A 23,512-nucleotide genomic window follows, 5' to 3' on the forward strand; every position below is an offset into this window, starting at 1 on the left:
TAGTTAGCCCACAGCCTGCTGCTGAGTTTGAAATTTCAGTGCCAACAGGAATCTGACACCACCCACACAGCTACTCAATGCGTCAATGCACTTATCTCGAGCGGGGGCTGGGAAGGAACGCAAGGCACACCTGCCTACTGTGATGCAGACAACGCGGAATACAGGAACCTCCAAGCAACCCTCAGCTCTGACTTGCTGCTCCTCTCTCAGTAAGCACGGATCTCCTCTCGGACCCTTCGGATCTCCTCTCAGACCCTTAGTTTCTGGCTGAATTTGGGCTGCGATGCCGTTTGTTCAGGCATTGCTCAAGCCTGCTGCTCCAGGAAGTCTCACATTTCAACCTGAATGTCACTCCTGAAGGACTAGATCATCTTTCATTGTCTGATGCAAGCGCTCCCCTCACTATGGGTTGTGCCATGTAAATCACCTCACTGGAAAGGTCAGACCTGGAGGGAAACATTCTTAAAACAGACTGTTTCAGTCCATCCTTCCCACCCCGGCTCACTTTCAAGATCCCCAATGACACATCTGAACGACCCTCACTCACCATTCTGGATACAGATTCTTCCCCTAAATTCAGGGTTGTAGTTCATAACAATGAATAGCAAAGCTCCTATGTTAGTGAGGTGTTCATTTTGTTCTGCTGTAGTGCCACAACACCGCACATACGTCTTGATGGAAGCTTAACCTTGTTCTCCTGTAAAGACTGGAAGAATAACTATGACTCGGGATTCCTGCAACAGCTTTCAGAAGCGAAGTTACAAAATCAAAAGGAAGAATCCAAGACATTTATTGATATTACTTTATTCATATTTTCCAGTTCTCAGTGTTACACTACTGTTACAACACATAAAATTGACCACTAAGATAATATGAATTAGATTCATACACTCGAAAGTACCATTAGATATTAATGCTGGAAACACAAGAAAGATGGAAATGTAAGGTTTTAGAGTACAGTTCTTTGGCTGGATATGAGTTGTACAGTTACAGAATGCAACCTGGTAATATTCTCCTCCTGGCAGTGGCAATATACAGCAGAAAGAAAGAGGATTCCTATGACATACTTTGCAGGAGTAGAGACACCATATCCCGGTTTCACATGGCAAAATTAATGTGTTTTGATAGACTCGGGATGAAAAACACTTTGGTTTTATACTGCAGTCAATAAAGTCCAAGTGAAATAAAACAGCAATAAGTTTTGCTGCAGACAGGACCTTCCCCCTCCCCACCTCCAGTACTGCAGTGCTGTTCTGACAGGTGGAAAGGAGACAGACAGCCTGCTGGAACCATCCACTCACACCGCAGCGCTTCAGAATCGGTGTAATTCCTGGGGATGGGTTGGTTGGTTCCTCTAAAGAACTACCCAGAGTATCCACATTCAAAGTCTACGACAGGCACTGAGTACTCCCTGCCTGTACAAAGCAAGTGTACGCTTCTGTGTTGGCACTTCATTCTACAGGAAGGAGTTCACGTATCTCCTCCATGTCTGCCACAGAAAAATTTCGCCTGTGACTTTGGTAAAATAAAGTTACACACTTAAAAAGTCTCAAGCTCAAGTTCCATATATGCAACACCATTACGATATTTCTTTTAGAGTCAGGAAACCTCCTAACACGGAGGATCAAGTGATTAATGCTATCTGTTTAAAGTGTAGTAAAAGCAGTGCGATGCAGCAAACAGGATTTGCTGATGCCTATTGCATGTGATGGACTGAGTGTCTCGAGCGACTGAATAAAGTGACTGTGACACCGTCTGCCACATCAGTTCTTTTACACAATCATTTTCAAAAGCTGCTCCTAGAAATAACCATTTAATTAAAATTAAGACTTCTACCTGAAGTATATCTCAATAAAAAATATACTGACACAGTCAGCAGGGCTCAGTTTGGTACACAAGTGCTGGTGCTAATTTTCTTCATTCTAGAGCAATGGTCTCTTAACTTCACATAGCCATCAACATCAAGATCACACGTGAGCAACACCCAGCTCTTCTGGGATGGTTACGTGCTCATTGTGCCTTCAGTGGTACGGTTACATAGACTTGATTTGGCGAGCATTGCTCCAGAACTAATACTATATGATATATATAAAATATAAACACACAAGACACAGTCACATTTAATTAACTTTCAGCATCTGTGCAACTTAAGTTAAACTTTTCTCATTAATACATTTTTAAATTGTAAACCATCATAGAGACCAGAATACTTTTTTTTTTTCCTTTCTTTTTAATAATATCCAGACATTTACTTTTTCTATCAAGTTGCCTATGAAATTGTACTGTAATCAAGGCAGTTAAGTTTCAATTCCCATTAACTGAAGCTAGGGTAGAGACTGGAAAGACCTGATGACAAAATCCACTGTCCTCACAGCAAATGAGTGACACAGTAATTGAAAGAGATGCCGCTCAGGTGCCAAGCTCTGGGCTGCTAAAACACACCTGGAAAGTTTTCCACAGCAGAACAAATCTGCTTCTATAAATCATGTCTTCTCAAACAACTGAACTGAGACCAGCATTTCAGATGGACAAGCTGTCAGCTAGCGATGTGTCTTAGCTCCTACTTCAGAATAATCTCATACAGATCCAGTTGTATAAATGATTCGAAGAAGGGGGGCTTAGTACTGAGCCGAGAAGGAGCCAGCAGCTGCTACTAAGTACAGAGTCAAAGAGTTGTCAGGATTTTAGAGCACTTGGGCATCTGGAAGCAGCAACATTCAGCTATTACCAAACAGAAAAATGACAGTACCAGTGGTGAACGGGGGGAAAAAAAAAAGTAATGGTGTGACAAACTATATCCTGCCATGCTTCATAATTCATAAAAAGCTTTTTTCTCTCGCAAAGCCAGAAGCAAGCTTCACTAACAAAGTTCAATATTTCATTTTTTAAATTAATAAATAAAATACATTAAAACCCTCCGGGTGCTACACTCACTCCCCAACATCGTACATACAAAAGCAGACAATACAAGTGACTTCGCTTGGGTTAAAAGAACTGAAAATATCTTCTTGCACCACTGAGTTCAGCCCCCAGTACTAAAGGCACCGTGATCCCTTCCACAAACAGCAAGGTGCGAGCGGGTAGGCTGTCTCCCACTGAAAGATTCACTTCAGGACGGAAAGGTTCTCATCTTCAAGAAGATTTAAATTTCCAGCCTAAATTGTTACTGTGGCCAGTTAATTCTTTCGCAAACACTGCCTTTAGTATCAGGAAAGCCTACCTCTCTTCTTGGTTCTCACCTAAATACATACGTTTCCTACATATCTGTGTACATAGGCAGAGAAAGAGAAATCACAGTCGTGCTTCTCAGTCTCCTTTCAAAAGCTCATCTTCCTCAAACATAAGTGACCAAGACGTTGTGCAATAACATGATCCGTGACTGTCACAAATAAAGGCAACAACTGCCCTTCTCATTATGTGGATGACCATTGCAACTGTGAGAATGGTATTTTTTTGTCTGCTAATTGTAGAAAAGTGCAGTGTGTAGAGGGGAGATTCAAGTTGCAGCAATTTTATTCCCCTCCTTTTTCTACAGTGTCTAATTTTGAAAAATAAATTATTAAATTATACTGGATCTGGCACATCGGCTTCCACCGTCCTGTAGATCTTGCTCAGAAAGACTTCTACCTTGTCATCACCCAAGTGACAGACGTCCAAGATACAGACCACATGTCTGCCATCGAGGTCCATCGCTGCTTTCACAATTTCATCTACAAGTGAAGAAAAGCAGTCTGAAGATATGCACAGCATGATGAATTCACACGCTTTTCCATGAACTATGTATACATTTAACTTTCTGTCACTGAAAAACACACCTGGACTAGTAAGTGCTGGGCAGCTGTGAAATGGTTATTTTTTGGGGTAGAAACTCATTAATAAATTCAACCCCCAGAAATGACAGCATCAGACCTCAGAAATGGAAGAGCTGAAATCTGCGTTACTTAAACATTAGCAGCTCTCAGATTTCATAGCACAATTGAAGGAAAAACAAAGATGCATTTGAATAAGATCAGATCTGTCTGTATAAACATACAGGAAAACACCATACCTATATAGCACTGTGCAGTATGACATGCATTAACAGTGATCACCGTATTTGCTGTGAGGTGTCAGCAATGAGAAGCATAATCTGAAGGAAAACAATTAAGCAATAGGAAACTTTGGTTTCTAGACACGGTAGGTTGGACTGACTGCTACTTTACTGTATTTCAAAGCAGATCAAGGCAATTATTCACATGCTTATAATGACTTCTATGTCAGTATATTTTGCATCAGCAAATAACTGCAGGCACCACCTAGATCACTCTGGAGTTTGTGTTCTGGATATTAAAACACTATTTTCCAAGTAGAAAAACAGCCTCAGTAAAGGCTTGAAAAATTCAGTGTCGTATCTATTTATTAAAGATGGACACATCAAATCCACACGTTACACTGAAGAAGTGAATTGGGACATAGAAGAAAAGGCAGACGAGTAACAACAGTAAAAGCCAGTCTTACTTGAAAGTGGAAACACGTCACAAAATGTTCCATTGCCGGTGGCCTTCTGCTGGCAAGAAGAGATGCAACTCATGCAAGACAACAATGTATCGTTTTCGACTTCCTCCACTGGAAATAAGTGGGGATCTTCATGACCAAACAGTGGGAGAAAGGCAACATCTATTGCAACATCGTGGTTTATACCTGTTGAAAAAGATACCTGTTAGCAGTAAACTTCATCTCCAGTCTATCAACAACTTCATGTTGCATTTCTACTTTGCTTTTTGAAACAATCAGACCACTGAAGGCTGAACATCAGTGTACATATGTAGGCTGCTCTGAAAGTAATGCCTCCTGTGTTACATTAGCCCACAGTGTCAGAGGCGGACATTGGTGGCATGGCAGAATAAGTTGAACCTTCATAAATATTCTCTTACACTGTGTGGCCGTGTGACAGCAGGAGAGGGGCAGTCTGACAGGATGGCATCTGATATGGAAGTGCACATGGAGCATAGCTGAGAATTTGCTCTATCCAATCCTGTTACTATCCTTTGTATTTGTTGCTGTTTCCATGGGAATAAATAGGAGGCGCTGCTTTCAGAGTCACCCAAGTATCATCAGAAGATTCTTGGTTATGTGCTCTTTGTTCATTAATTAATGACCAGTGACAAACGACATTTCAATTCACACATACACTGAAACTGCTTGTGCTACAATTGTTAGGATTTAAGGTTAAGAAAGCAGTTGGCTCAAAGGACATTATAGCAGTACAGGGTGCCATTTCACACTCCTTTATAACTTTATAGTTGCTACAAAGGCAAAGCAATCTGTTTTACACCCAGTATATCTATGCAGTATGTGGTGCACTACTTGTGTTACTTTCACCTTGAATACTACAATGCACGTTCCAGGATTCTAATGACTGTAAATGTTTAAACACCTTTTCTGCAAATCCCCCTTTGTAAATAATGGAAACTTTGAAAGTACAGTAACATAACATGAGCACTGCTAAGCCAGCCAATTTCCTTCTCCTTTTAATGGCAAAACAAACCAAACAGATAAATAGCCCATGGCAGTGGAAAAGATCTTGTTGCACGTTTATCATGAACTTGCACATTTCTATTTAAAGGTCAATCAATCCATGCTTTGTGCTAACCAAAAGCATAGAATCAATCATAGAATCATAGAATTGCTCAGGTTGGAAAAGACCTCAAAGATCATCAAGTCCAACCGCCGCCTAACCATAGTACCCTAACTCTAACAACCCTCTGCTAAATCATATCTCTGAGCACCACATCCCAATGGCTCTTAAACACATCCAGGGATGGCGATTCAACCACCTCCCTGGGGAGCCTATTCCAGTGTTTAACTACCCTTTCTGTAGAGAAGTGTTTCAGCAGAGCAGAGGAACTACTGTACCAAGAAAAAAAAACTTCAATGAGGAGAAAGCTCAAAAGAAGCTCAGAAAGATCAAAAAGTGTCCTGGAGAACACCAGTGACCCCTGATGAACACCCCTCTAACAGAAAAGTTAGCTGGCAATAAAGAGCAACCGAACTATTTACTTTATTACGTCAAACTGGTGGAATGACTGAACAGGATGTATATTTTACTGTAATAATAAATAGCTTACGGAACCATCCATATTCTTCAAATAAGAAACGTAAGCCTATAAACAAAACTGCAATTAAATGGAAAGTGACTATGGAAACAAAATATTCAGTAATTAATTTTAACGATGTGATGGTCAATTTAATGAAATACAGCTTTCTGGTGAAACGTGATCCTAATTTATTCCTCTAGCAAAGATCTAAAATGCCAATAATTTATATATATATTTTTAACTTAAATACCTACACATTCAAAGGTTTAAGCCAGAAAAAAACACTCAATTTCTGACTAACCTCCAACTCATTCTCAACACATGAAACAACTAAGATCTTATTCTGCTCTTGCTTAACCATTTTTAGATGCCAGGCTACCAAACACTTACCCAGAACTGTCACTTCATAATATCCAAGGCCACCAGTGCTTTTAAATTCACTGATATTTTTATCTGTTCTTGTTTCTTTTGGCTGGTGCACTGCTGCATGAAGGTTGTACTGTTGGATAAGTACGTCTTTGTACATGTAATCAAATTTACATGGGATGCTTTCTGGGAAAATCGTGCTGTGATGCAAATATTTCATCAACTTGTCTTTCACTTGTGCCCACAGGTCGCTCTGCCACGAACTGCAAGTTCTTGCCATCTCTTCAGTTTCAGGTCTATCATTTATTTCTTCATGGTCTGTTATTAACAGAATAAACGGTTAGTTGCTTATATGCTCATAGAATCATATCACTTTCTCTACTCGAGGAGCAGTATTTTCATGAGAACATTTCAATTGTGGCAGCGTGTCCAAAACAAAGAATAAGAACTGAACTATGTTTGGAATGTGAGCAAACAGGTAACCTTAGAGGCTACGCTTGGACACTGTGGCCCATTTCTGCAGAGTGAATAACTTGTTTAAAGAATGCTTAGAAACGACGACAAGTTTAAAATGTTTACAAGTGAAGGTAAACTTTCCCAGTCCTCCACAATAACTGTACACAAACACTGCGGACTATGCTACATTTCAATTTCTTGGCTATACAGATAGTGATAACTGTATATATCTTCTTTCCTATTACTGTATACGGTTTAAGGCTTGTTTATGGTAAAAACTTATACATCTGTCACTACTGACTTTGAATCCCCTCCACTTGGCTTATCAGAAAGGCCATTTCAAAACAGTTCCACCAGAGTTCAATTCTTACCAGGCAACCTTTGAGAAGGAGAAAACATGACAAAATATTGACATGAAATAAAAACCAGACCACGCTTCACATAATGACAACAAACCAGACTTTCTTCCTTCATCCAAAAAATAAATAACAGGAATGCAGCTGCTTAGAATATGACTTTGTATTTCAATTGCAGAGGAAGGAAGAAATAACTGATAAGATTAACTGAGAAAAATAAATAAATTAGGCATTGTTCTCATGGCTGGATTGTATGCTGCACCCATTTCCTCCCACATCTTGTATCTGTCTTTTTCATTACGTACTTATGTAGTTTTGGGGCTATTTTGTTGGAGAGGGACAATTTTATCACATGCATATCACTATAGGAAGAAAACTGTCAAAAGAAGATGTGAAGACTTACACTACTAAGTCTCCTGAGCAATGCTTCTGAGGCACAACACAGACTTACAGCTTGTATGAAGCAACACTGAGAATCTATTTCTCATGCTGGGAAACAGCCTAACACTGTCCTTGCTGACAGCTTTCATAGCACATCAGGGACAAGAACGAGCCACAGCAGCTCCCTAGAGGTTGCTACAGCCTTTGTAGTAGAGAAGAGCTCACTATAAAAAACAGTGGTTCTAAGGATACCTTTGCCTCTTTTGGACCTGAAGAGAAGAAACCAGCCTAAACTTTTAAACAATGAAACTACTTGTGACATACCTGCGCAGTACTGTGAACTATCCGATGGAGCCTGTTCTTGTACAGAATCTTCATGCTGAAATTCATTCAAGCTGCAAAAATGAAGCATACATGTGTATATGTATATATTTAAAATGCATTTTAAATCTATTTAATCTCAAGCAGTACCCAGCAAAAATTCCCATCTTGACAGACTTCTAGTGATAAACGAAACAGGCCTGAATGAGTGAGCATCTGCGCCTGGTTTCACATCATAAGACTTCAGCTGGACATAATGAGACCTCAGTAAATCAATTTTCAAGAGCTTAAGATAAGAACAGCCTCATTTCATTGCTTTATGAAGTAGATAAGGAAGTAAGACACACAAAAGCCAGTCTTTGTCGCCCTCTACTGGATCTTGCATCATGAACAAGTGAGATGCAGGCTAGACTTTTTTTTACGGTACCTCTAGAATTCCAGTCTGCCTAAGTGGTTACCAATAAAGCACTGTAACGGCAATTACACAGAAACAATATACAGACAAAGAACACCAAAAACGCTGTATGTGCTATTCAGTGGGATATTCTTGACTTCAATTGTAAAAAGATTTCTATTTTTTCTGTTAATTTTGCACTTTCCTAACAAGGATAAACCTTACAAATCCTCTTCTATTGTCTCGTAAGAAATGGAAAATGTCTCAAATGCAGTGGGGAAAATACAAAAGGAAATATGCTGTGTTTTTTCAGTATTACTTATCTTCTAAGGAATGCATTATCCCCACAGTGTGAGCTGTGTGAAAAGAGTGACTGTCCTGTGATCTTCAACCCTAGGCACAGAAGTTATCCTCATTCAAACAGCACAGACTGTTCAATTAAGGTTTCATCCACTTAATTTTGAAAACAAAGAAGTTAGCAGAGAAAGACTTTACAGCAGCACGATCTCGCTTGCCCCCACAACCCAACTGACTTCAGGGCACAGTTGTGTTCATCGCGTTGATAAACAACAACTCCTATGCACTTCAATGCCACTATATGGTCCAAAAGATTTCTCAAATAGGTCCAGTGCAGTCTTGGAAATACACGTACATGCTGTAAGACTTAATTTTCTGCAGCGGAATTTTATGCTTGCTGGTGAAATGCAGCAGGAAAGTTCTTATCTTTCTCAGAAGAACTCAGTAATTACGCTGTTCCTCCTACGGGATTATTTTTAGATAAAAGAATCTTTCCATTAAAATAGTATCTTATGAATGATTAATTCTTTTTATTAGAATCATCCTGAACGTAATTACTGCGTCTGCACAGTAATAAAATAATCACCTACATATCAGCTATGTTAATACGTTTTCAAGACATTAAAGACATCATAAAAAAAATGATTAACAAAAGCTGTCTAATTAACAATGAATGCCCACAGAACCGATTCTCATTTTCAAGGTTCAGCCCTCTCAATAACAGGCATGAAAACTTAGCAGAGCGTTGCAAAGGGCTCGCTCAGAAATAACATGTCAAGTAAGATACAAGCCAACTTCCCTCTTCCTTAAAGAGCACACCGTATTACTGACAAGATGATGTTATAGAAATGGCTTCTTTTAAAACTGTCTGTTTGTCCAGGTGAGGAGGTGCTGATTTAGAGCTAGTTTTGCCTCTTAAAAAGGTAGAAATAACCTGTCCCTGTTTTTTCCCCACATCTTCGCAGGTTTCTTACATACATCTGTGGCTGGAATGACTTCAACTACCCGCACCACAGTTTCTTCCACCTGGACTACTTTGTACTGGATGTGTGCACAGCATATATTCAGATAAGTTTATAGATGAGGGAAACTTGTCTATACAAAATAATTTATAGCTTCTTTGCCAGACTGTGAGGCACCTGACATCTAGCGCAGTATGCTGGGGCTGTTGTACGCCAAATCATCCATGTTCCTATTTTGCCTGTGCTGATTTATGAGAATTGCACCAAGCCAAATTTCCTCTTGGCAGGCTGTATTCTGCCGATACTCCTTTTCACTGACACCCTCTTGCAAAAAAAAAATATAAAAGGCCTTTATTCGCTATTTCCAGATGCAAAGAGAAAATGGAGACAATGAGAAAGGTCTAAGTTGTATCAAACATTCAGAAGCGACACTCCAAGGACAAAAGCATGCAGACAAGTTCCTTTTAAGCAGTCTAGAAGGTGAACATGCCATCAGTGACTCTACGGTAACTGCAGTGCTGAGTTTCTGAAGATCGAAATGCTGTTGCTGTGGTTTTTTTTTCACTTCACAGTGGAAAAAAGAAGCTGGTCTGAAATTCCTGATCTTTCTCAATTCGCATTAAACCACAGATAAAACTAATTCCGTGTATATAAAAAGCTCGGAAGTACATTTATGTTGAATGTCTTTTGCAGCAGGGATACAAATATCAACTAGTGTTAAATTAATCAGTTTCCTCTTAACTCACTCTTTCTGAAACCCTTAATAATCAGAACAAGTCACATACATTCTAATACTACATGATGTCATATAAATAAATTACCTCAGAAAGGTAGGAGCTGAGGCTGTCAGATAAAGAGCCTTAAAATAAACAAGCCTTCAGCAATGCAACCGCACACTGAAATGCTGTATAGAACACTAGAGACAAAATATTCCAAGCTACAGTGCATACTTCAAAACATATGGCTAGTGTTGTTATTTCATCAGCGTATTAAAATACTTCAGTGAGATCTGGTGTCCCACTGCTTCTAAGCAACAGAACAGAGAACAGTGCAAGCTTATGGCTCATCAGGCTAACCTTCCACTTTTCCCCTGCAATTTGGAGAATTCAGCATGACTTCATAGTTAATTACAGAAATACACAAGTTACCTTTTAATTACACAGAGTGAAACAGCTTCCCATAATCCAACACAGACTTTCTCCTCCTTTAGTTGGAGTTCTAGCACTAATGGCATAGGGTACAGGATACACAGGTAGCGGGGACAGTAGCAGATTGAGAAAAGCAGAGAACAAAGTAAACATACCTTAACTTTTTACTTCACTTAAAAGAAAAGGGGAGAACAAATTCTTCCCACCCACTCTCCCCAGGAAAACAACAACAAGAAGAGATTATTTCTCAACAAGCAAAAGAAATGTAATTTTCAGTGTGGAGGGAAGAGGTGCTGTAAGTAAACTCAGCAGGCGCTTGAGGGGCACGCTGTCATCCTGACAGTAAAAAAACCCCATGCTTCCTGATGTCCAGATGGAACACACCGTGTTTCAGGTTTTGTCCGTCACCTCTTGTCCTGCAACTGGGCACCACTGGGAAGAGCCTGGTGCCATCCCCTTTGCGCTCTCCCTTTCAGGTATTTATATACATAGATGAAAGCCCTAAAGCCCTCAACAGGCCGAACAGCCCCACATCTTGCAGCCTTTCCTCACACAAGATGGGCCCCTGACCCTTTATTGCCTTCATTGTGTATATGTATCATATGGTACAAACCGAAAGCAGCACCAACAAAAAGCAGACATTTTGAAATCACTGACATTGAAGGGTTCAAAATATTCAAGTTACTGAAGCTAAATTTGGAACAAATGAACTTACAACCCTTACAGGAAATCACAGGAGGGAAAGGAGCAATAGAACCTACACTAACAAGTCACATCATTTGCTGTTTTTTTAAATACATTTCCATTGGTAGTTACTTCTTAAGCCTCCAATCTTGTCAAGGCTTTGGATTCAAAACTCCCACCCAAGACTGTAAGTTTACTGGGTTTTAAAAATCCATCTCTGGATCCAAACCAAGCTCAATAAAGACTGAGTGCTGGGTAGTGGAAGGACCACAAGGCTTCTGAGGGACAACTATACATCCACCACTGCAGCACTGAGGATAACTTACAGCTCAGTTACTACAAGCAAAATCATCTATGGTATCACGTTGTTCCCTCTGCTTGTTAATAAAGCATCCTTCCATCCTACATTTGGCTCTCCTTTTTAAACTGCAATCTCTCTGAAACAAATACAATATACATTACTTAATTTATCATGATGGACCCTGTTACTGTGTTTTCCCTAAAAAGCACGAGTAGCTGTAAACATCTGTGTAACATACATAAAACTATGTTTCAGTATAAAACAATTCCATATATTTTACCTAGAATAAGCACAGGGAAAAGTAATAGAAAATATTACATTTTACTCTGTTCTGTTCTCTCATTTCACTTCCAAACAGACTCTTGACCTGTAAGAATTTCAAGTATCTTTGCTTAACCATTGCCATTATTTAATACGATTAACTTCACATGACTTACCTTAATTTCTTTCTTGCTGAGCGTGTGTAATAGGGATAAGAGGATACAGAAGTAACAGATGTGGTTCCCCTTAAGATAGGAAATTCACCATTATTTTACAGTATTCTGTTGAATACACAGAGCAAAAAACATGCATGTTTTTCTTTTAGGTAAAACCTAAGGCATTCGAATGCTGGAATTTATGTTATGGAACGGAAATCCACTAACAAGTTTGCTCCAACACTGCTGAAACAGAACTTCAGCAAACCACATTTCTTTGTCTGAAGTTTTCACTCAGTCCTAATTATATTTCATTTCATTTCCCCATTAAAAATTCTCAACACCTGCTCTTTTCCCACCATTATGACTTTGGATGTGAAAAGTGAAGGGATAAGACTTGATCATCATTAAGTCTTTCAATATATACACCAGGCTTTTAAGACGAGTTATGGGTAAACTACACAAACATACTGTCACAAATGACAGCCTTAGAGACGGAAATATTTTACTCTCGAAACTAGTAAGATTTTTATCAGACATTTTTCTTTTCTTATTCCACTTCTTCCATTGGACTCATAACCTTCATCCGTGTCGGACTAGACACAATACCATTTCATTAAATTAAATTACAGACATCACCACTCGATACCAAGAGAAGTATGTAGCTGCCTTTTAAACATTAAAACATAAGAAAGAGCTTTTAAAGCTTTCTTACATGCTATTTCAGGGGTTGGGCTCTGAATTCATTCTCATAAATGTTTTTAGGAGATACCCTACAGGTGTCTGCTAAGAGCTTACTGTTCTGTGTTGGCACATGATTTGTGCGGAGTCCTTCTCTTGGCTGCACTCTTCTTTGACAGTTGAGTTTGATGCTGATGCTGTTCCCCAGGAGTGTAACTTGGCTCCAGAAAAGACTTGGGTTCTTCGGTTTGAAGGTTTCTTGTTTTTCCCTTGTGAACATTATCTTGTTTCGACATAGGAGGATTTTCAAGAGTCTCTACATCGTCCTGCAACAATTAATTAAGAGCTTTAAAGCACTTGAAACTAATTCTTCCAACTCAAAAGCCTCAATGTTTTCAAGTAAATTTCAGAGAGCGAATGATTTACTGTACTTTCCAGAAATTGCATCTAGCAGAAATTCCCTTCTAATCATTAACAAGATAAACTCTGTCTGGAAAGTGACAGTGCAAACACTGCTGTCATCAACTCTCTTGCATTCTAATTTACTTTTAATTATCTGGTCATTGAAATGAACAGCTCCTGAACAGTTATGAAGTGTTACAGAAGGCTTCTACAACACATGCAGGAAAGCACTGAGTCACTGCCTTTTAGAAGTCTTCAAAGTGTGACTTTCTAAGCTATTCTGCTCTCAAAATAACAAACGTGGTTAATCAAGAGACAACGCAGCTCATTTCTGGAATCAAATTCTCCATTTTATCTATGATCATAGCTGCTTAAGGGCTACAGCATTAATTCTCAAGTGCTGTACCTGAGCAGGTTCCACTCCTGAGGCATCTTCAGCTGCACTGCTACAGCTGATGCATCTGATGGCACTGATTATTCCTTGAATAGCAATGCGCTTGTGTTCCCTGTAATGCAGACCTTCAATCTCTTCTCCCAGATTGCCTATGGCTTTCAAAACTGATTCAACTGCAAAAGAGCAGTCCCACAAATGAGACAGTGAGTTTAAAGAAATACAACATCGAGATGTTTGTATGCGCGGCTCAAAACAAAACTGAAAATCATTGCTTACTACATATTGATTTAAGAATGTGTTTTTGAAGGATTTTAAACCCCTTTTTCCATAGCACATGAAAAAGAAGTTAAACAATGAGCCTTTTTTTTTCCCCCACTATATATTTCAGTATGCATTATCAGATACCACAATTTGCTTTTCAGGTGAAATGCTTATTTCAATATACTCTTCAGTATAAATCTCTTTAATTCCGATTTAGGAGAGCAGCAAAAGTAAAGCTTCTGGGCAGACTTGCAGTTCACGTAAGTTATTAAGAGTTCTCCTGCAGCTAACAGTGCCACAATAGTTTCTTTAAGATGCGGATTTAGCCTATGATACGTTACTAGTCACAAAAGGCGGATTCTCTTAAATGACATTACAAATTGGCACAGTCACTGACTTTGTTGCTTTCTAATCAAGTAAGACTCGATTGAAAAAGGCTCCTAATCTTAAAGATATTTGTGAGTGTGATACCTTTATTATTTTTACAATACTTCAGAAAGCTATTTGGAGGTCGTGGAAAAGGGTAATATCCACCAATGACAGTTTTCCTCATTTGGTTAGCTTCACTCTGTGTTCTCGTCCACTGAATGAAGTTTTTCACTTTAGTATCCTTGGTGTACGGCTGGCCCTTGTGCCACCCTTTTGAAACAAAAATTATCAGGTATCAAAAAATAAAGCAGGTTACTGTCATCAGTTTTTAACTTGAAACTATTCAGAACAGCACACATAAAAAGAAGAACTAAGAAAAACTGCACCAGAGAATACAAAAGAGATCTTCCCACTAGACAGTTGTGTCTGACAGAAAGACCATCTTGAATTCCTCATCTAATACTTGTAAACGATGCTTAAAAAGTAGACAAATGTTAAGTAATAAAAAGAAATACAACAATTGGCAACGCCAATAGAATACTCTCTCACAGGAGTTTATGAAAGAATAAACAACCAGAAATCATTTTGTTACATTGCTTTCCTGAAGACCTACACATCCTTCACTCTACGGGAAAGAAGCTAAGAATCCACAAACATCTACGTTAGCAGATGTTGTCATGTTTAAAACTAAGATATTGACCAGTTTTATCAAGTAATCTGAACAGGTCTACTTCTAAACTGTCAAATGCAATAGATCTAATCTATCAGCTCAAAGTCTTCATCCGCAGGTCTCACTTAGGATGCAGACAGACATAAAATAAAGCTAGACAGGGGAAAAACTCAAGAGGATTTCATTAGAAAGCTAAGCACAAAACACACATAAGGAAAACAAAGAAAAACGACTCTCAAAACTTTCATTTAAGTATAATTTAAATTATCTGTTAAGAAAAAGACTGACTTGCTTTGCTAATCCAGTTAAGCATAGAACACTCTACCCAGCTCGTTAGGCAAGACCACATGCATATAAGTGACTAAGTTCACATCATTTTTCAGCGCATATTATTCTCTGTTCCTCCATGTCAGCAGCAGGATTCAGACTGAGACTGAAGGGGTAGTATCTTTGTAAAACTGAAGAGAGAAACGTGGGAAAGAGTCGCCTGTTTCATCCAACGCTGCCTTGCAATAAGGCCACTACACTGCTCAGCCACAACCCCATGCCATCATTTGCCTCCTCATTCACCAGAGGTGCTACTTAAGAGCTGTGCCAAGGGCTGCCTGGGAGCTGCTGACTGTGGCGTGCAGCACACAGTGCCAGGGATATTCTAGCACAACCATCTAGAAGGAATGCTTCTGCAGTGCGGTCCAGCACCACAACCCTTCCAAGGCCATTTTTCCTCTGCACTGGGAAGGACGGGACAGAACAGTTCTCTGAATATTTTGGGAAGAATACTGATTGAGATCAATTTAGTCCAACCATACCAATATTCTGGAATAAGGAAATTCTGTAAAACAGAAAAGCTGCAATTAATTTTTATTTTTATTTCAGAAAATGGGTAGATTTCCTTGAAACACTATCAAATGGTTAAAACAATCCAAAAGGAATTGTAAATATATGATTAAAATAATAATATCTTCACTATTCATAAGATTCATCCATCTGTGCCTCACCAGAGGCAATCTCTCTCTGTTTGTAATCCTACCATTTATTACTCAGTCGTTTCCAACTGAGAAACGAATGCTACGTGCTGCATACTTTGTTATACAATACCCTTTCCAACTCAGATTAGAACTACACACAGCTAAAATCACTTTAAGTTACCTGTGATGAATATCTGACTTTCGTTTGACGTTGTAAGGTAAATGGTGTGGGAAGGATTCTCAGAGAGATCCCGTACCACTCTCATCTGCGTACACACCAGGTATGTCACTGGAACAAAAAAAGACTTCTGTTTTACAGGCTATCACATGGATGGCAGATTTTCAAGACTGACGCACACAGCATTCATTTTAAGTGCTCCAAACAAGCTAATTTAGTTCTTGACCCCATAAGTACTTCAGTACGCATTCAGCCATTGCTATAAATGAGAAGCTGGAGATGTCATTAGATTTTCAACTTAAGAACTGTGCAAGAAAATTTCAGCGTACACGCTAGCACTAAAACAGGAGATGCTTCATCAGATAGGAAATCAGTTTAACAAACAGCAGTGTCAACAGTGAGGGGGAGGAGGAGGAGAGGGAAAAGGGCAAAAAGAAATATCTAAAGCCCTTTTAAAATCCATAATTAAGGATTCCATGGTTTGAAACTTATCATCATCAGCTTACACGTACCAACTACCACACACCTCATCGATGGCTTCTGTAGATCAAAAAAAAAAAAGGAAAAAAAATATTTTTTAGAGTTAAAAAGCTTTTCTCCTTTCACCTCTCCCTTCCTCCAATCCCCTCACATTAATCATGTCTATTAAAAATATTTACAAAGAGAGTAATAGATTTGAACAGCTGCTTTCTTTCCTTAGTTGTCTCTGATGAATCAGCACGTTACCCCAGGTGCTTCGCTATTTCCTGCTTGAAATTAACCACAATAGATGAGCTGCAGATAGGCCATGCAGCCTACCTACATGCTTAGGTTGACTGGCAGACTGCAGTAAGATACAAGTTTCAAACAGTTACATTCACTTTTTTTTCCTTTCAATTCCTCAGCAGTGATTTTCAGTGTGAGGTGGTAATCCAGGGACTTTTGTCTTCCATTTAGTGGCAATTATACACAGAATTTGGAAGTAGTGACCAAGCAGAAAAAAACATAAATAATAACCAACAAACACTGTAAAGAAATAAATACTTGGGTGAATGCGCTCAAATACATCTGGCTGAGAAGTTGCAAATATTTCCAGTATGAATGGCTGGTCCGAGGTCCCATCAATGGCATGTACCCAGCGATAGAGCCAGAAGTCTTCACTATCTTCTATGTAAACAAGAAAAAACATGCAAGTGTTACTTCAGAGAGTGCAAAATGGTCTGATAGATTCCAGAAGTCCTATTTCTAGACAGACCTTTCTTTCTTGTTCGTTCCACCCTTCCCACAAAGGTCACAAGGCCAATAACATCGCAGGAATGATTGTTCGGTAAGTCATCCAGCTCTGACCTGCAGAACAAAAGAGAAGAAACAAATCTGGTACCAGTGAATAACAAAACATAAAACTTTCTCAGACAACTCCTCAAAACACACCCTCAGTTAATGCTCACTGGAACTGTATGAAATCTAAGATCCAGCTTCACAAACAATGAACTTTCATTTTACCTCGTAATAAATTGGTATTTAACTTCAGGTAATCCCCACTCCGGCTTAACCATTTCCTCAGAAATTATACTTATCTTGGTAGGTGGGTTTCGTACGTTCAGGCTGATTTCTGACAAAGAAAGAAAAGATAAAAGCATTTAAGGCACTACTGCAAATTCAAGAAACACTTTTCATTTCCACTGAAACAAACCCACAACAGAACTGAGCGAGGTTACTTAAATGATGCATCCCAACCCCGTCTCACCGCTTGGGGAACCACCAATGAAGCCCTGACTTCATGTTTCCATTGAGATAAAGTACAGCACGCAGGTACAGCATTCAACAATGCAACTCTTTAATCTGAGCAATGCTAAACTTTCTGGTTCCCTACATGAACTTATTAGTCTGACCAGACAGATATTACAATAAAAGCCCATCAAAGAACTTGCACAACACTGATTAGCTATGAAATATTTATACTCCAGCTTCATTCACAAACATCACTGCAATCTCAAATTGACTTGCAGGCAACAAAGCAAAATAAGACAGAACTGGCAGAAGAAAATGGCCACATACAACACCAGTTCAGGTTGTTATTGGTAGGATAGAAATAAAGACATGGCCACACAAGAAAACAAAAGGTCTTTGTACATTTATGGTATGGCACCTGAGTGTTTTCATTCATTAAGCAGTGTTTAGATGCTAAATAACAAACGTGGTAGTACTGATGAGAGAGGGGAGGCTGCAGCCAGATGAAAGTACAGATAAAGTCACAAACTGGGCCAGCATTATACAGGGCAATGACTGTTTTAAATCTTACAGTAGATATAATTTGCTGTCCACTGGTTCATTTCTTCACCAACATTTCTACCCAATCACATTTGCAGAAATCAGTAACGTAGTATGAATAAAGCCGTTAAAATCGGTCACGTTTGCCCATATAGAGAAAGTAACCTCAGAACAGATCTCATTACATCCTCTTCCCATTGAAAGGTTTTGTGGCAATTAGAAACACTTTGAGGGTCGGTTTGTAATCAGCATCAGCTTCCCTCCCAAACTCTCATTGCCTGACTAAACATTTCTCTCCTGTCAACTCATCACAAACACTTCAGACATTCTAATATTAAGGCAAAGACTTGTTAGACAGAGAATACACTGCTACTAGCAGTGAGAATATTGGTTTTTTATGCACTGTAGCAACTGCATTATGAAGCCATCATTGTTAGTAAGCTAGACACACATCATCCTTCACAAACATAGTTGCTTATTTCATGAGGCAGTTGTTGCCATCTTCTGAAAGCTGGCTGTTGTTTGTTCCAAGCACATAAGGGGAGGGAAAACTCACATTCAGAGAAATAGGAGAAAAACAAACAAAAACACCTTGGAAAAGGCTATTACTGTTACATCGTGGCACCTATACCTCTGCAGCATAACTCCCTTGAATACCTGCCGAACAACAGCAAGAAAGGAAGCACGTTCTCACAGCCAAGGGATATTCTTCAAATAAGTGCCCTGCTCCCACGGTGCTGCTGTTTCAGCATAGACAGCATCAGCACTGTTTTATTCAGTGGAGCTTTACACTGGGGCTTGGTCCCACTGAAGCCTACACTCAGATCAAGGTGACGAAGCACCTCAATGGCCTGGAAGAAGGTATCAGCAATGAGCAAGTGGTATCTGTATTACTAACCAGGAAGAAGAATCAGATTAAAATCTAGCACTGGAGGCCTGGCTTCATGACTCTCTTACTTCAAGTCAGGGATTTGTACATATATTTTTTTTAAATAAAGGTTTTAACTAATTGCTGTGATAAACCTCAGAGACACGATCCAAATTTAACCAGAGAAGCCTAAGAATGTGGATGCTGACGACTTTCAGAGCTAGAATGTAGGGATAGACAACACATCAACCAATTCACTTTCTATTTTTCATTCCTATGAGGAGCCACCTACTACAGCTGCATTTGAGTGAATCAAAAGAGATTTCTGCAATACTTCACCTATTGTAGCAAATCTCTTCATCTGCGAATCTCTTGGGGTCGGCTGTGTTTTAAATGGATAACTGTCTTTGACAGCATACTGTTCAAGGAGGAGCACAGTGCCAACATTTATACTGTTATACCATTGGGGACATAAGGAATTCCACAGAACCATGGACATCATGCCTGAACCATCGGCAACTTCAAAGTACGCCTAAAGAAAAAGACAAAATACATTCGTTTCTTATTTATCATCATTCTGGTATGTATTTTTTTTTGTGGGAGGAAGGGGGAGACTGGCAAAGAATGCTTTGGTTGCTCGGCTCATGAACAATTTCTGACTGCAAACAGGCCCTGAGGATGTTCCCGAGGCTGCTCTGAGTGCTGGAGCTGAAGGAACCCCCAGTTTCCACAGAACTCATCCACAGCTACTCTCGCTCAAACTCTCATTTCCAGTATTCAGTATCAGCAGGTAGGTACAGTTCCAGTCCGGTTTTTTGTTTCAGAGAAAAGATTCTTCCTTATCAGATAGAATACAATATTTAGAGTAACATTTTAATGACGAGGAAGCACATTTTAAAAGCTGAGCTGTTACAGGACCATTGGGTAAACATTCTTGATAAAACACGACACAAGACAGAAGACGGTCTGCACTGTAAACCACTGTCTTTTCATTGAATGTCTGCTCGCGACAGATTTCTTCTCCAATAAGAGACTAAGATTCATCTCCACATGCAGAAAAAATGGAAACCTGGAATCCCACTCTCCCCATGGAAGAACTCATGAGTCATTTGACCCATTTGTGAATTGTTGTTCTCCAGTATGGAGCCTTGCTGGGATGGCATTATTTTTTTCCATAGCAGCCTGATACGATGTTGCGTTCTCAATGCACGACTAAAATAGCATTAATAACACATCAGCATTTTAGCTACTGCTGAGCAGTGCCTGCACAGTTCTGAGGCCCAGATTGGCTGTGGATGCTCCGTCCCTGGAAGTGTTCAAGATCAGGTTGGATGGGGCTCTGGGCAACCTGGCCTAGTACCAGATCTGGAGAGCGATGGCCCTGCCTGTGGTAGAAGGGCTGGAACTTGATGATTCTTGGGGTCTCTTCCAACCCAAGCTATTCTATGATTCCCTGTTTCTCTTCTGCCCCTGCAGCAAGTAAGCGAGGAGTGGGCAAAATGCTGGGAAGCAACATGGCCGAGAAAGCTGACCTGACCTAAGGGACGTTCCGTGCCACAAAACATCAGGCTCAGCAATGAAACTGGGTGGTAGTCTTTCCAAAGCACTCACTGCCCAGACACTGTCAGGGCATCAGGCTGTGGGTGAGCAACTGCCTCTGCATCATTTTTCTTTTGTTTCTCCTTCTTCTTCCCTTCACTTATTAAACTATTTTTATCTCAGCTCTAGAGATTTCCTTGCTTTTGCTCTCCTGGTTTTTTCTCCTTCCCCAGTTGGGGGAGCAGGAGGAATAAACAAGCAGCTCACGGGTGCTCAGTTTCTCTGAACAAGCAACCACATGTCCTGTCTATTTCCAAGAAGCACCATGCAAAAATACTGCAAGAAAAACACGTTTTGAAAGCTGCTAAGAGTTTCACAGTAAAACAATCTAACTGGAAATCACAAAATGCAAGAGTTACAGAACACAAAACAATTCCTTTTCTTTGATACAAGGCAGACTAACTCTGACTTCCAAAGCATACAGAGAGGAAAACATTTACTCTTTTAAGCTTTGATAAGCTCCAAATATTTTTCCTATTTAACAACCAAAACACACCCGCCAAAGCCTGCAAGCACTGTCACTAACTCTGCTGTTTCCATACTTAGTAGGTCCCTGTGTGTTTAATGAAGGCGGCACTTTTAATACAAAGTATCTGTAACACTGCTTTTAACTCCAGGTCTTTACCATACGGGAATAATAACTTCCAAATGTTTTATAAAGTTTGTTCAAGAGTGTTAACTCGACGTGAGCCCTCCTTACCTGATACGGCATATCCATTTTCTTCTCTGGCTTCCCGTAGTACCTTAACCTAGACTTGTGCAGGACTCTCACCAGCAGTGGGCGGAAATGAACTCTGCTCCTCCAGGTCGTTTCCAGCTGACCAAGGGAAATGAGCTTAGAGACTGCCGGTGAGAAAAGAACACAAAAAAAGCATTCACGAACGGACACTGAAATGCTTTTCAGCAATACAAATTCTCAGACTGGGATTTCACATCACATTTAGAAGAGTTATCTGCTGACAGGGCTTGACCCAGGGAGCCGGTGGGGTCACTGTCCCCAGCGGTGCTCAACAGCTGTGGAAATCACAGAATAACAGAGGTTGGAAAAGTGCTGCAATAGTGGTTCAACCACCAGCTCTCAGTGCTGCATCTCCACAGTTCCAGGGACTCTGACACCACCACCTCCCCATGCAGCCTGTGCCGTATCATCGCTGCTCTTCTGGACAAGAAACTTATCCTAATTTCCACCTGAACCTCTCCCGGCCCGACTCGAGGCCATCACTTCTTGTTCATCTGGGAGCAGAGGACGCCCCCCACCTCACCACAACCTCCTTTCAGGATCCCCCCGAGCCTCCTTTGCCGGCTGGCGCCCCTCCCCCCCGCGCCTTACCGTCGACGTCCACCCGCGCCGGGGGCTGCTCCGCCACCCAGATGTCCCCGTAGGGATCCTCGTTGTTCCAGAGCGGCAGGTAGTGCCTCCTCTCCCCGCGCAGGGGCGGCGCGCGGCCGCGGTCCCGAGGCGCGGCGGGGGGCGAGGGCGGGGACGACGGCGCGGCGGGCAGCAGCGCCTCGATGCAGAGCAGGCCGCGCCGCAGCCGCCGCTCGTCGTACAGGTAGGAGCAGCGCGTCAGGCGCACGCGCGCCCCGGCGTGCAGGTGCGCGCGCTGCACCAGGCGGTTGAGGCGCGGCGCCAGGTAGCAGCGCTCCTGCCCCGCGCCGTCCGCCAGCGTCACGTCGTACCAATAGCGCGGGGCGGCGGGCGGCGCCTCGGCCAGGTACCGCTCCACCGCCGCCACCGTCAGCGCGGGCGGCTCGGCCGGGGCCGCGCTCAGCCGCCAGCCGCTCCGCGCCTCCTCCGCCAGCCGCCGCAGCCACGAGGCCTCTTCGCCGGGCGGCCCCCCCGCCGCGACTCCTCCCGGGCTCTCCTCGGCGGGGCGCTCCGGGTCGGGCTCCTGCATGGCGGCCGAGGCGGCGGCGGGCTCGGCCCGCTCCTGTCAGCGGCGGAGGCGCGGCGGCGCCGCCATGGCGCGGGCGGGCGGGGCGGGGCTCTGCGCGCGCGCGCCGCGTGCCATGCGACGCCGCTAACGGTCGCGGGGGGAGGTGCGGCGGGAAAGCGGCGGCAAAGCGGGGCCTGCCCGGGCTTGTTCGGCCGGGGGAGACGGGAGGCCGCCCCGTCACCGCCTGTATCATCACCGCCTGTACCGCCATCGTGGCCCGAGCGCGGCTCCCGCCCTGAGGGACGCGGCGGGCAGCGCTGCACCTGCGCCTGTAGGGCAGCACATAACGGCGCCGAGCGGCGGCTTGGGATAGGTGACAGGTCCGTGCTGCGGTGACTCCGACCTGCTGCCTTCTGTGTTGCCAGCAGAGGTCCGGCTAGCGCTGCTTTTAATGCAGAAATGAGAAGCCTACGACGTGGTGCCGCAGGTTTAGAAGTCAATTAGCTGCCGCACCGGGTCGTGAAGCTGGCTGTGGAAGTCAGTCGCTCGCTACATACTGCTCCGAATACAAAAAGCCGCCTTTCCAATGCTTTTCGTCGCCATCTCCTGGCTCCTCTTAACCCAATCTCGAAAAATCTCTCCTGTGTGCTCAGTTTCTAGCAGTACTGCCATGCCGTGGAACACCAGGTTGGGGAGCAGGAGAGGATCGTGAATAAGGATGATTGGAGGAAGAATAATGGCTTTTTTTTGTTGTTGCAAATGAATTGTAATGATTAGTCACACAGACAAGAGCCAGAGTTGGGCCCAGTTCGCTTTTTACTCAGTATTTGCCACAG

General features: G+C 41.7%; 1 protein-coding gene across 2 annotated transcripts; it reads right to left on the minus strand.

The window, feature by feature from the left end:
• Positions 1-784: 784 nt before the first annotated feature.
• RADX (RPA1 related single stranded DNA binding protein, X-linked) lies at positions 785-22,740 on the minus strand. Of its 2 annotated transcripts, none has more exons than XM_072335863.1 (15): positions 22,130-22,740; positions 21,500-21,642; positions 19,540-19,732; positions 17,565-17,673; positions 17,317-17,408; positions 17,106-17,225; positions 16,086-16,193; positions 14,369-14,536; positions 13,649-13,809; positions 12,958-13,166; positions 12,181-12,249; positions 7,961-8,031; positions 6,468-6,761; positions 4,498-4,680; positions 785-3,710 (listed from the first exon to the last, which is right to left on the minus strand). In XM_072335863.1, the coding sequence occupies exons 1-15, from the start codon at positions 22,695-22,697 to the stop codon at positions 3,565-3,567; spliced, it is 2,634 nt and encodes an 877-aa protein (XP_072191964.1). In that variant the 5' UTR covers positions 22,698-22,740; the 3' UTR covers positions 785-3,564. The 2 variants fall into 2 exon arrangements, with proteins under 2 accessions (XP_072191964.1, XP_072191963.1); XM_072335862.1 differs by having other exon boundaries at positions 17,106-17,228.
• Between the last annotated feature and the right edge of the window lie 772 nt (positions 22,741-23,512).

Source organism: Excalfactoria chinensis, chromosome 4 (assembly GCF_039878825.1).
Source record: "Excalfactoria chinensis isolate bCotChi1 chromosome 4, bCotChi1.hap2, whole genome shotgun sequence".
Lineage (NCBI taxonomy): Eukaryota > Metazoa > Chordata > Aves > Galliformes > Phasianidae > Excalfactoria > Excalfactoria chinensis.

Bases quoted from the DNA above. Each gene is read 5' to 3' on its own strand.
- RADX (XM_072335862.1), bottom strand. From the start codon at position 22,697: ATGCAGGAGCCCGACCCGGAGCGCCCCGCCGAGGAGAGCCCGGGAGGA. The intron at 21,643-22,129 runs GTAAGGCGCGGG...TCTCACCGGCAG, and splicing joins GGCGCGGGTGGACGTCGACG to TCTCTAAGCTCATTTCCCTT. The intron at 14,537-16,085 runs GTAACTTAAAGT...TTGTTTCAAAAG, and splicing joins AAGTCAGATATTCATCACAG to GGTGGCACAAGGGCCAGCCG.